The sequence below is a fragment of the Gracilinanus agilis genome, chromosome 1 (genome assembly GCF_016433145.1).
Source record: "Gracilinanus agilis isolate LMUSP501 chromosome 1, AgileGrace, whole genome shotgun sequence".
Lineage (NCBI taxonomy): Eukaryota > Metazoa > Chordata > Mammalia > Didelphimorphia > Didelphidae > Gracilinanus > Gracilinanus agilis.
Genome location: NC_058130.1, coordinates 405,157,183 through 405,171,775, shown reverse-complemented (window position 1 = coordinate 405,171,775; position 14,593 = coordinate 405,157,183). Strand labels below are relative to the sequence as shown.

General features: G+C 37.1%; 1 protein-coding gene across 1 annotated transcript in view; it reads right to left on the bottom strand.

Moving 5' to 3' along the window:
* Positions 1-1,643: 1,643 nt before the first annotated feature.
* SKOR2 (SKI family transcriptional corepressor 2) overlaps positions 1,644-14,593 on the bottom strand; it is a 56,867-nt gene continuing 43,917 nt past the window's right edge. The window contains exons 8-9 of the mRNA XM_044657825.1: positions 12,276-12,343; positions 1,644-1,706 (exon numbers count right to left, since the gene is read on the bottom strand). Of these exons, the coding sequence (XP_044513760.1) occupies positions 1,644-1,706; positions 12,276-12,343 (131 nt within the window). The remainder of the gene's footprint in view (positions 1,707-12,275; positions 12,344-14,593) is intronic.

Below are 14,593 nucleotides of genomic sequence, written 5' to 3'. Positions count from 1 at the left end.
TTTTTCTCAATTTTAATGATTCCACAAGTCAGTGTGCCTGGGTCAACCTAATGTATTCCCTCAAAAGGAAGGGTTATCCATCATATTCCCTGAATTTTCTCTAGATATATCTCTTTCTTCACACAACCCTAAAAATGCATACATCTTTTTTTAAAAAGAAGCATCTAACATCTAGTGATTGAGGGCTTTTTTTTTTTGGTGCCTTAAGATGTCCATGGTATTGAGAAGTCATTGTCTTTTTCAGGGCAGCTAGACAAGTAGAATCAATAAAGTGTAGTCTTGGCCCAGTTCAGAGGAAGCCACAGTTTGTGACTGGGAATGTTATTTCTTATCGCAAAGGACATACATGTGCTGGGGAGTAAATTCTGCTGGCAAGATAGAAATGTGATAGTTATTATATCTCTTAGACTAAAGAAGGAATTTGTCTGAAAGGGAGAGTGTTGGGTTGTTTTTCCTTGGTAGAGAGAGAAATGAGGAGCTACGGAAAAAATCCATTGTTGATGCTACAATCCACATGCCTACCCGCCCCCCCCCTTGCCTATGCCTTTTCTCTTCTTTCTTTGTTTTTTAAACCTTTACTTTTGTGTCTTAGTAATACCTCTAAGATAGAAGGGCAAGGGCTTAGCAATGAGGGTTAAGTGACTTGCCTAGGGTCATACATCAGAGGGCAGATTTGAACCCAAGACCTCTTGTTTCCAGGCCTGGTGCTCTATCCATTGAACCACCTAACTGCCCTGACCTATGTTTTTTCCTCCGTATCTCACTGGAACCTGGGGTGCAGTGGAGATTTGCTTGAAGCAAAGAGCTAGTTTTAAGTCCCTGGCACTTATATTTTTAGCCTGTGTTTTCCTTAGTGCAGGGAACTTTTGATGGGAAAACCCCATTTTACTAGCATGTAGTGGCACTTGATTTACAACCAGCAATTTCAGTGAATTGCCTGGGCAGGGAGTCAGTAAATATCCCAGGTGGGACTTGAACCCAGATTTTCCTGGCTAAGAGGTTGGCTCTCTGTACATGATGCCGTTATGCCTTTAGGCAGTTTAAAAAGAAACATTACTTATCTAGAGAGACACACACATATATGGATATAAGCTCAAGGAGGGTGGTGCAATATCATGGTATAAAACCCCACTGCACTATTAAAGAAGCATGGGCAGGGGGCAGTTAGGTGGCTCAGTGGTTGGAGATCCAGGCCTAGAGATGGGAAGTCCTGGGTACAAATCTGATATCAGACTCTTTCTAGCTGTGTGACCCTGGGCAAGTCACTTAACCCTCATTGCCTGGCCCTAATAGCTCTTCTGCCTTGGAACCAATACATAGTATTGATTCTAAGATGGAAGATAAGTGGTTTTTTTTTAATTTAAAGAATAGCAATCTATTTTGCAGACTAAAAAGGTAGCTCCCTTATTTTCAGTACCCTACCATTAAATTAAGAAGAGGTACATTGCTAGTGCCAACCTTTAATTTAGGCATTTACTACATAAAGGAATTCCCTAGACATTACTAAGTCCATCAAGACATTTCTTTAAAAGACAAATGGAGTTTTTTCATTGCCCTTGACCTAATAATGCATCAATAAGGAACAATTAAAATCACTGATAGATCAGATTTCCAATTCCAGGCTCTCCTGGCTGTCTCACCTTTTAGCTCTTGCTGAGATGCGTACCAAGCTTCTCTTTCCTGATCAAGCTGGCTGCATAGGGGATCTGTAAGAGAAACACAAGGAAAACCACTCAGAGCAGTTACAGGGTACCTAAAGCAGAGCTCTTGGTAAACGCTAATGCAAATAGATACTTCCCAAGGGTGACACTTTACAATGGAAAGAACTTTGTTAAAAGAAAGATCTTCGATTATTCTGAAGTAAGTGAGCTTTCAAATGTGCATGCTCAAATTCACTGATGTAAAAAGGACCTTAAAGCTGAAACCCCATTGGTGGAAACACTGGGAATGGCCCCTGTAGACAATGTGTCAGATCACTATAGGATTTAGACTGTCCTTTAAGTCAACACTATTTTTTACTCTCTCTAGATAAGAAAAATGAATTATGGGAAAGTTAAGAGTTCACTTCAAGTCAGAGGACAAGAATGGGTCTAGAATACAGATTCATAAACCTATAATACTTTTCTAAGGAATGTGGCATAAATTGAAATCACAAATAGTACTAAATCCCATTATGCAAAGTACAACATGTAGGCCATTTAAAAATAGCAAATAAGGAACTAATAGCATTGTTTGAAAAATGACACTAGAAAAATTAGCCTTTTCATAAAAGAACGCACAGAGACTTTGAATGGAAGCCCAACCTTGCTTGCCATTTTGATTTATACAGTGGAAATCCAAGTCACAAAAACAGAACCACTCTTGGATAATTTAGATTATTTAAATTTGTCTTTCTAATCTATTTGCATCCAAGGCATCTAAAAACATTTCACTATGATTACCATTTTTATCCTCAGAGGCTCAACTTAACTTCCCAGCTTATTACACAAAAAGAATTTGAGAAATCTATTCGTAGATCACTGTTTAAAAAACATTTTTTTTAAAGTATGTTAATGCCAAAATCCAATTGTGGAGTAAGTTGTTCCCTGTGATTAAGACATGGCAATTCCCTAAAGTATTTAGAGTCACTTTTCAGCTCATATGATGATTTACTCGCTCCAGCACCTGATATACAACTTGCCTGGTATGTATAAACAAAAAAGAAGGTAAAATCAGTCACATCAAATCAACAAGCATTTAGTAAGCACTTAGTAATGCTTAATGGGTTAAATGCTGGGAATACAAATACAAGAAGCTGAAAATGGGGATGAGGGAAGATGGAAAGTAGGTGCCATGGTGAAGAAAAAAGAAAAATGGAAAATTATTTGATTGAACTTCAGATTTGTATATGTATTTTGCCTTCTTGTGAAACCTTTCATTCACATTTCTAACAGTGTGTAAAGGAAACATAATTATGCCCAGGCCTACCAATCCCTAAGGAGAGGAATAAAATCCCTAGTTAGATGGAGTCAGAGTCAGCAGTGGTGTTTGGAGATGAGATTGTGTCTACATCCATAAGCAATCAGACCATTTTGATAGAAACAGTCAGTTTTGTCAATAATATCATCCCAGTAAAAGTTGAAAGTAAGAAAAGCTATCCTTTGTCATGGGGTTGAGAAAATGGAAGGCTGCCAGTTTGGAATTTTGACTAAACTGACCAGATGTTTTATAGTCATGCACGCATAACTCAAATCACAGGTATGTGGATGCGTGTACCTCTGGCCACGAGGCGTGATTCGAACAGAGGCATTGTTATTATTTATTTTTTAATAATAAATTATTATTTATTGGCTTTGTTATTATTTATTCATATTTTAATGTATAAAAGCATATTGTTTTGATCTTGTATTTCAGGAGATAATCTTGATAGAGGGTGTGTAGAAAAGATCTTATCACACATACCATGACTATTTCTTCCATCCCAGAGGCGGATGGAGAAGGTTTTGCATCTCAGTTTCCTGGGTCAGCATATATTATAACTTCCCAAAGCTTATGGGTAATTTCTCTTTCTTTTGATGCATGACTGAAGAAGACCTTAAGTGGGACTCTATACACACATATCACAAAGTAATGCAGGAACACAAAATTTTGAGTTTGAAAATGTACTTTAAAAAAATAGTAAAGCTTTGCTCTCAGAATTTTGACTACCTATTTCCTCACAGAAAAGCCTCTCTTTCAAGGATCCAGGCTCCAATTTTTGCACCTGAGGTCCAGAAGTCATCTTCAATCATAGAAAAGTTTCTTCAAAGACTAATGACTTTAGTTCCAGAGAGGGACATCTTTTCAAGAGCAGCAATGAAATGTTTCATGAAGATGGAAGGACAAGCAGGAAGAAAGTAAAACAATCTTTTTAAAGGAAAGAGATATAGTATACTGGCTCTAAAAAAAAAACAGAAATAGAACCAATGTCTGCACTCAGGGTTGCCTCTATTTAGTCTGCTTCTGGTTTCATTGTTCTACTATTTTTAAGCAGCTATGATTTGAGAGTTGTGGCTTTCCCTGACTCATCTTTCCAATTCTAGGATCACAAATGGCAAACAGGAGCACAAGAGTATGAGATCGTATTGTTCACCAAGACTATTCTGTTCATGAAAATCTAGGCATCTGTTATGAATGAAAGGCTTCTGGTTCTGGTTCTGATTCCAAGAAGTAAGCCAGCCACAGCAGAGCAACCCCTACCGCTATGGTCATTTGGGAAATTTTCCTTTTCATTTTGCACTAAGGTTGGCAAGGAAAAAAGGGCACCTGAATACCAATCTGTCTTACAATTTGCAAACACCCCAGCATCTCCAGGTTGACTAAAAGTGGGTTCCATTTTGAGGTTTGAATAAGGATGAACATTTTCTCAGAAGAGTCTTCACCACAAGAATTGGTTTTATTTCGATGCTCTGAGTTTGGTCCAATTTCATGTGGGGAGAAAGAGGATGAAGAGCGGGCCTCTATAACTGAATACTCACTGATTACATATGTGACGGAGAATTAGGATGGAAAATCATTTGGGAAAAGACACATCATATTACAAGCTTATTTTTTGCCATCCTTACTTAGAGCAATTGTCTTGGAAATTCAAAACTAGTGACAGTAGAGCATAATGCAGAGAGTCGGCATCAGAATAAATAATAACAATGTAATGATGGTGTTAAATAGGAGCAATCATAATAATGAGGAGGATGGGAAATAGTAATAATGTTGCATTTATATAATACTTTACAGTTTGTAAAGAGTTAACATATGTTAACTTATTTGATCTTCACAATAGCCTCTTGTTGTAGGTGCTGTTATTAATTCCCATTTTTTTTACAAATGAGGAAACTGAGACGGAGAGATTAAGTGACTTACTTAGATCCACACCCACTAGTAAGTTTATGAGGTAGACTCTAAATTCGAGTCTTCCTGAATCCAAGTTCCACACTCTCTCCACTGTGATACTGCTCCAGACCTAGGTTCAGAGCCTCCCTCTGGCAAAAACTGACTGTATGACTCTGGGAAAGTCACCTGAGTTCTCAAAGCCCCAGTCAGTTTTCTAAGATCATAAACCACCAAATAGTTGATGATCTACATTGGCAGAAGGAGTTTCTTCTTTAGGACTTCCCTATGCCAGCAAAATCACAGTCCAAGATTTAAAAAACAAAACAAAACAAAAAAAAAACGTCTAGAGCTGCCTCTGAAGTCACTTGCCTGGTAAGAGTTTCTTTTTTGAATGGAAATGAAACTGAATGAATTAAGTCTTCTCTAAGAACATTTTAAACTAAGAGAAGATGCAAAAAAAAATATTTTAGTATTATATTTTAGACTTGTCCGTGTCTGGGGCAGTATTTGAATTCAGGTCTTCCTGTCTCTGAGTCTGGATGTGCGGAAGAAGTCCTCCTCCTTTCATTGAAAACAAACCAAACCTACACTCCTCTGTGTTGTACTGGCAGAAACCTGGGCCAGTTCCCTCCAGTGAGTGCTGGAAGAGCTCCAAGGGAAGGCCTTATTGGCGGAGCGCTGGGCTTTGGCCAGCCTGAACTCCTGTGGCAACAGGAAGAGACGCGCATTCCCTTCTCCCAGGGCTGAAGCGCTCGCTCGGCTCCCCCCAGCCAGGAAGCTGTAAACTGCCTTTTTACAGGTCCACAGTGAATGAAACATCAGAATTAAATCTATTGATTGGACATTATTTTAATTGAGGCTTTTAATGAAGAACTTGGAGACTCACGTTTCTCCTGGCTGCCTGAAGCTGCAGCTCCCTGGCCGAACAGCAGAGGGCACCTAAGACTCACCCATCGCCTCAGCCTACCTGCCTCTCCTGAGCAACGCTGCAAGCTGAACCCAGGTGTATTTTGGTTCAGCCATTCATCATCCGCTCCGCATTGCAGTTTTACAGCATCCTTCACGAACTTTGTTGGAGAAGGACTTTTTTTAAATTTAAAGTTTAATTGATTTAATTAAAAAATTTAATTTTAATTTTTTAAATTTTAATTTCTATTTATTTTATTTGAATATTTTCCCATATTTATATGATTCATTTTCTCTCCAGCCTCCCAGAGCCAACAAGCAATTCCACTGGGTTGTACAAATGTTGTCACTTGATGCTTATTTCCATATTATTCACTTCTGCTATTGAGCGATTTTTTTTTTAAACCCTTACCTTCCATCTTGGAGTCAATACTGTATATTGGCTTCAAGGCAGAAGAGTGGTAAGGGTAGGCAATGGGGGTCAAGTGACTTGCCCAGGGTCACACAGCTGGGAAGTGTCTGAGGCCAGATTTGAACCTAGGATATTCTGTCTCTAGGCCTGGTTCTCATTCCACTGAGCTACCCAGCTGCCCCCTTTAAAACTCTTACCTATATATTGGTTCTAAGGCAGAAGAGCGGTAAGGGCTAGGCAATGGGGGTCAAGTGACTTGCCCAGGGTTACACAGCCTGGAAGTGTCTGAGGTCAGATTTGAACCTAGGACCTCCCGTCTTTAGGCCTGGCTCTCAATCCACTGAACCATCCAGCTGCCCCTATAGAGCAATTTTTTAAAGCCTAAACCCCAACTCACATAACCCTATATACATGTGATAAGTGATATCATATGTTTTGCTTTTGCATTTCTACTCCCATAGTTCTTTCTCTCAATGTGGTTGGCATTCTTTTATGTAAGTCAGAAGGAGCATATCTTAACTAAATGATAATAGTAGCTAATGCAAAGAGGCATGCTTTAAATAAGCTTGTCGCCAAATTAGCAAAACCCAAATAGAAACTCATCTCTTTTGTTAGAAGACACACACACACAATATACAAACACACACGTGTGCGCATATATATGGGTATATATACGTGTGTATACATTTAGGCATATGTGTGTAGGTATACATGGATGGATGTTTAGGTCCTTAAAGTAATGTTGTTAAAAAGACTGTTGGCCAGGATGCAATTTGTCCTCTCTTGTTTCCAATTCTGATGTGTGCTAGTTATTTTTTAAAAAAAAAATAAAATGAATTTCCATTATGCCACTTGTGAATAGGTAAATAGTTCTTTAAAAAAAACCCAACCTCTATGGAGGAAGTTAGGTGATTCAGTGTATTCCAGGTTCAAATCTGACCTCAGATGCTTCCTAGCTGTGTGACCCTGGGCAAGTCACTTAACCCCCATTGTCTAGCCCTTACCACTCTTCTGCCTTGGAACCAATACACAGTATTGATTCTGAGACAGGAAGTAAGGGTTTAAAAAAACAGCACTCTTAAGATTTGCCTAAAAGCTGGCTTAATTTTCAACTTCTACATTTAGACATCAGGGAAAATATTCTGTTTTGCTTGTTTTCTTTTAATGATAAAACCTAGTTTAAAAATGAAAATTATGAGCCTCTATAATTGTTGTTCAGAATATTTTTCAATAACTACTTTGATCTGTACATTTTAGAACTTAGATCATAGTAAATTCTTTTAAATCACAAGTAAATGCATGTAAAAACTATTAACCTAATTTTGCATATAGTTTCGTCTCCCATAACTACATAGGATTTGTTTGACTATCATGATCTCAACTTCTCATTTTACAAATGGAATAAAGAAGAGTTAATGTTCTGGTTGTGGTTTTGACTATTTAAATAAACACCATATAACAGTTTAGTGCAGATTTCCTTGGACATCTTCACAGAGTTTGGAGGGATTTATGTATTTGAAATTCCAGTGATGATGGAATTAACATGTGCTTTTATAATATCTTAAGGATATAAGGATATATCCTTTTATAAGGATATAAAAAATTGGCTCTTTTCTGAGTTAACAAAGTACTTGCTAACTGTAAGAGGATTTGCATTCAGACATTCTAGCCTCAAAAGGCAGACCTAATCTCTTGGTAACTATATTCACTTATGAGTGCAATGATTCAGGGAAGATGAAAGCTAGTAACTTTAAAGTCTGATAATTTATTAGTAGCCATGAAATGCCTTAGATTTTCCTTGGATATTTTGGGAAGTTTAGGATATTTTCCCTAGCCAGAGGAAATGATCAGAGGCCAGATAATTTACTCGAGCAATAGCTTATTGATCAGTAACTTTGAGCAGACAGATTAGACTAGGAAAGCTGCTGTCACTTCACTTTCCCACTTGTTTAAAAATAACTTTTTTCACTGGTGTCTGAAATATTCCCAGCATTTTCAAATAGAATGCAAACTTACTGAGGGCAAGAAGTATTTTTTTTATTTAATTTTTTGGTTTTGTTTTAGCATCTCTAACACTTCACAGTGTCCTGTACATTGGGCCAGAGCTATGTTTTCAGGGGTGTAAGAAATCTCTAATTAGGAAGTTTCCTTTACCAAGGCAGATCACCAATTGTTCTGCGCCTCAGAGTCTCAGATAGCAGCCTCTGGAATTGAGAGATTAAGTGATTTGCCCAGGGTTGCAAAGCCAGTATATATCAGAGGTGAGACATGAATTCATGCCTTCCTGACTCAGAGGACTTCTTGATGCAGCTCTCTGTTCACTGTCATGCTTTCTTTTTGACTTTCAAGGAAGAAGTCCTTAATAAGTACTCAGATTGTGTAGCCTAAAAAGGCCATTATTAAAGTGGACATATCTTATCTAGGAGATATAACATGTGTAATACTATTACTATGTTACANAAGTGGACATATCTTATCTAGGAGATATAACATGTGTAATACTATTACTATGTTACACATAATTTTATAGATTAGAGGCCTGTCACCTAGCAGAGAGCAGAACCCTAAGGAAACAGGCCACTGGTCAAGAACATTGTATTTGGGGACACAGAGATAATGTCCGGGGCATGAAGCCTAACTTCAGTTAGCCAGTTCAGGTGAGGCATCATGTGGGAAGCTCTAGGAATTACAGGGCTACCACGAGGACCCTCAGCTTTGGGACTGAGTCCCTCCTTCCAATAAGGGGCTAAGGCTAGGAGGAGGAACAGAGATGACTGCAAAATGTTGCCCAATTTGGCTCCAGGTTTAACAATATATTTTAACAATAATTTAGACCACTAATTGGGATTCTAATGGCTTAAAAGAATTTCCTCAAAGTGTTTCTTTATTACCAGGGGCAATTTACTAACCATTCTGAATGAATACTATTTGTCAAAATTTATCAGTAAATTTCCGCAGAATTTTTTATAAAAGGGTACAATTCAAATTCTTAGTGCTGATGCCTTGAATTGCATTTTAGGAATTTTAAAGAACTTTTTATTTTTACCTTCTGACAATAATAATTCCCTACACCCTGGGTGATAAGTTATTTCTAATTTAAAAAAATTGATGCAGAAGCCAAGCATTAAAGTTACATAACTGACATTAGGCAGCTTGGTCGGTAGCAATGAGAATTAGGCTCTGATTCTACTTTTTTTTTTAATTAAAAAATTATTTTTTAAAAACCCTAACCTTCTGCTTTAGAATCAATACTATGTATTTGATTCTAAGGCAGAAGAGTGGTAAAGGCTAGACAATAGGGGTTAAGCGACTTGCCCAGTGTCACACAGCCAGGAAGTGTCAGAGGCCAGATTTGAATCTAGGACCTTCTGTCTCTGGGCCTGGCTTTTCATCCACTGAGCTGCCCAGTTGCCCCCTCTGATTCTACTTTTGATTCTACTATTTTAATGTTCCATCATGCACATTAAATTAATCACACATATCACATACATCTTTGTAATCAAGCGTATATGTGAGTGATAATTTTCCTTTTGTGACTCTAAAAATGGTACTTTCCATGGTACAATTTGTAAAAACTTTAAGTTCTTAGGTCTAAAAGTCCACCTCCCAATAAAATAACATCAACTAAACAATGAACTTTGAGAATTAGAAATGTTCCCCAAATCAGCAGGGCAAACTTACTGCTCAATTGGTTGACTAAAGAAGATGATCAATGACATTTTGGGTGAGAAATCAATTTAGAACTATTATGCCCTAGAATATTAAGGCTAAAATGCTGTAAACAGATTGATTTGAGTTCCCTAAATAATGATTATCTCTTAAAATTTTTTTATATGTTAAGTGGGGAAAAAAAATAAAATACTAAAAAAAGGATGGTTATCAACTGAAAAAGAAGTTCTTGTCACTGAATTTGGGTTTAGCTACCAAAATAAACAAATGAGCATAATTTTAAAAAAAAAGCAGAGAGAGGAAGGAGTCTATTTAAAAGAGTGGTATCTTGTGCTGGTTGTTCAGTCTCTCGGTTGTGCCCAACTCTTTGTGACCCTGTGAATGGGATTTTCATGGCAAAGATATTGGAGTGGTTTGCCATTTCCTTCTACAGAGGATAAGGCAAACAGCTTAAGTGACTTGCCCAGGGTCACACAGCTAGTCAGCGTCTGAAACTGAATTCGAACTTAGGTCTTACTGACTCTAGGTCTGATGTTCTATACATTGAGCCACGTGGCTGCCTCCAGGTTTCTATTTAGAGATGTTCAGATCTGGCTCAAGTTCCTGAGCATCTTGGGTCAATGATGACATTAGTAAGATTGTTTTGTTCCTGAAACTCTAACTTATTACCATCTTTAAAAAAAAAACCCAAACCCCTTACCTTCTATTTTGGAATCAATACTAAGTATTGGTTCCATGGCAGAAGAGTGGTAAGGACTAGGCAATGGAGGTTAAGTGACTTGTCCAGAGTCACACAGCTAGGAAGTGTCTAAGGCCAGATTTGAACCCAGGACCCCCCTCCCAATATGGTTCTTAATCCACTCATTCTCAATCTACTGAGCCACATAGCTGTCCCCACAACCACCCTAAAACCAAATGGTCCTCAAAATGTAGAAAGGGTATGTTTATAATATTGCTATCAATAATCTCCATTAATATAAAAACTATTTCATAGATGCAGAAAAATGCTAATAAACTTTCTTAGAAAAATTGAGATAGATTGTTAGATAAGTAGGCTAATAGATTAACATTCAAATACACACACACACATATATATATATATGTATATATAAAAATTAGGAGGCAACTAAGTAGCTCATTGAATAGAGCACTGGACCTGGAGTCAGGAAGACCTGAGTTCAAATCTAGCCTCAGACACTTCCTACCTATTTGCTCAGCAAATAGAAAAATAGAAAACAATAGAAGGAAATGGCAAACCACTCAAGTATCCTTGCCAAGAAAGCCCCATGGATAGCTATGGTACATGGGATCATGAAGAGTCAGACATGACTGTAGAACAAGACATATACATGCATATCATGATATGGAAAAGAAAACATGAACAAACTAAATCTTGAAATAACAAGCAACAATGATAATCATATCAAAAAAGAAACAAAGAAAGGAACATTGATGAATCATTTAAAAATACAAGTAAGAGAGCAAAATAAAATGCAGAATGGGACCCAGGCAAGTAAAGCAGTATTGGAACTCCCATGATAAATATGAAATATATATGTTTTAAAAGCCATATGTAATGGAGATTCATAATTTTTTCATGTGGTCCTTTCTTCTGGTTCTTTGAATGTGAAAATGTTCATGTTATTTAAGGCTTATCAAGTCCATAGTAACAAAAGAGAAAAAAATTTAAAAACAACATAAATTATGGTAATTGCCATATCCTGAACACTAAAAGGGATAAGGATATCATCCATGGAGTTCAGAACATATTAAAAATATTTTAGGGAGAAATGGAAGATGACCTGTTTTATAAGCATTACTAAAAAAATATCACAAAGAAAGATGGCTGTATCAAAGAAGAGTTTCAGGGAAGGAGGGTAATGATTCAGAAAAATAATTCTTATTTATTATCAGTCAATCAGTAAAAATTTACTAATGTCTACTAATTTACTAAGCACCTACTATGTCTTAGGCACTGTATAAATGCTGTTACTGTACAAGTAGATCTTGGGAATTATTAAATTGTAAGAATGATTATTATAAGTAAATTAAGAATGGAATTACATGTTTCATTCTGGAATCCTTTGTCTCTTGTCATCATCCTTAATATGAATTTAATCGACATGTATACATACACTAAAGATTATATTTGCAGAAGTCTTAGGCTTTGTGTAGTACAAGTTATGAGAGATTCAGGTAAGTCTCTGTATCCCACACTGACAATTTACACATCTTCTAATGACACGTGTTAAATGGTTATATTTAGATGAAACATAATGACATATCTGCTTGCCCTGTGTCTAAGTAAATCTCATGGAAATGATAATTCACATAAGTTGAGAGGAAAGGGGACCAAAAGCTTTCAGAGCAGAAGACTAGAGGTGTCACAAACAAAATAAATCAAGAAATATTTTTTGAGGTAGAAAGACATATGTCTTACAATTTGTAACTGCTGTACCATTTCTTCTCGATACGCCAGTTCTCTTTTCATTTGATCCTGAAAATTATCTGTGGGAGAGAGGGAAATAAAGAAATTAATTAAAATAGCAACATGAAAAATATCTTTTTAGTACATTCAAGTTAAAATACCACTGAAGGCATTTTAAAATGTGGCCCAGTTCTTTGGTCTCATTCAAAAAAAAATAAATTAAACTTGAAATTATTCTGAGAACTGTTTGTTTATGATATAGCATCACTGTAAATAGATCGGAATCTCCTTGAAGCCTGAGGTTATATCTCTTGCTTTATGGTGTCTTCCATAACATCTAGTACTGTTCTTCACACACAGTAGGTGCTCAATATGCATTTGTTGATTGATTGATATAAGTGAATTGCAGAGCTTAGCTTCCATTGTACTCAAGGCATGGGCCAGGAGGAGCGACACGGTTTAGGAAAAGAGCCAACTTTTGACTCTATAGTAATAAAAAATGTTTAGGTTGAACTGGGCTTTATTATTTTATAATTAGAGATACACTGGGTTATGCCTTGTGGATGAACTGGATTGTCATGATTCACTGAAAGTCTTAATTTTCAGAAATAGTGAAAAGGCTGTCATTGATTCCTATCTGTCTATTTTTCTATAGAGATAAGACACTCCAAATGGGGCTATCAGATTTTCAGTGGAGTTCCCAGCGAGGTTCGGCATGGCATATAGCCTTAGTCATTTTCTTGAACTCTTCATTGCATCATAGAAGTAATGAATCTTCAGAAATGACCCTAACTGGGTGTAATGGTCTCTGCCTATGGTCTTTGTTACCAGGGAGGCTGAGGCTACTCTGATACCTTAACCTGAGGAGTTCTGAGCTACAGCAGGACTAAAGCTGATCAGGTGTCCACTGTAAGTGTGTCATGAGTATAGGAGCCCCCGAAAGTGAGAGGCAACTGGGCTGCCAGAGGAAGGGACGAATAGAGGAGATCAAAGCTCTATGCTTATGAGTGGTGGGATCAGCACTTCTGCTTGGGTGAGACAGGGACATTTAGTCTCAAGAACAAACAGACAAAACAAAACAAAAATTTAAAAATCATCTTGCAATACTTTATTTGGAAAGTTCCTGGGCTTTTTATAGTACAGAACAAATTATTCCTGGATTTGCTCCACATATTTGTCATCTCCACTCACTCTGATTGTTACAAATGTAAGAGCGGGCCAACCATTGACTTTTCTTGTTTCAATGAAGGACAAAGATGACCTCATTTTCCACCTGAAGATTATCCATGCAATGACCAATCATGACTCCATAAGACTGATGATGAAGCATCTTTCCTACCACTTGGGAGAGAGGTGATGGATGGCAGGTGCAGAACGAGACATACATTTTCAGACATGACCAATGTGTGGATTGGTTTTGTTTGACTATGCGTATTTGTTACAAGGGAGGGCCTTTGGAGGGTAGGGGACTGAGGTGTAATGATAGAGATAAAAAAACAAAGAAAAGGACACTGATGAGATATTTTAAAAACACAGAACAGAGGAAAAAACAGTTCAGAAGGAGACATATAGACAAGAAGGGCACTCTTGGTTGGCACTATAGTATTAAATCTGATACATATTTTAAAAACAAGCTGTATGTAATAGAGACTAACTTTCACAGACAGTCCTTTTTCTGTTCTCTGTATATGGAAATGTTTATGTTTCTTGATTTTTGTCAAGTTCATAATAAAAAAAGAAAATCTGGGAAAAAACCCAAAGAAGAAGACTAAGAACAACATTCCCTTGTATATCATGATAAAATCAGAACTCCTGTAACATACCAAAAGGAATATTATACTATAGGTATTGGGAACAAGAAAGAAAGGGAAGAGAGGGAGAAACTGTGACATCCTGGGGTGGGGTAGAAAGGTATAAGGGAATGATGAAACACAATGCTTTGGAAACATTGCATACCTTCTTACCTTGTCTACTAAGCTAGCATTTATGCTTTTTTTTCCCTTTTAAATCATATCTGTGATTTCATTCATATAGGGATTTTATAATAAGAAAACTTCATTTTATCAGTCAATTAGGTCAGCACCTTCTCTTATAGGGATAGAGGCTATAATCTTATGATCTTAGAGGATTTCCCAGATCCCTGAGAGATGAAGTGACATGACCTGGGTGACCAGCCAAGTGTATTTATGTCAGATGCAGGGATTGAACCCAGGGAATTTAGTATTTTTCAAGATTAAAAAAAAAGCTGTTAAAAGTGAAAGAATGGGGCAGCTAGTTAGTCCAGTGGATAGAGCACTAGGCCTGTAATCTAAAGGACCTGGTTTCAAATC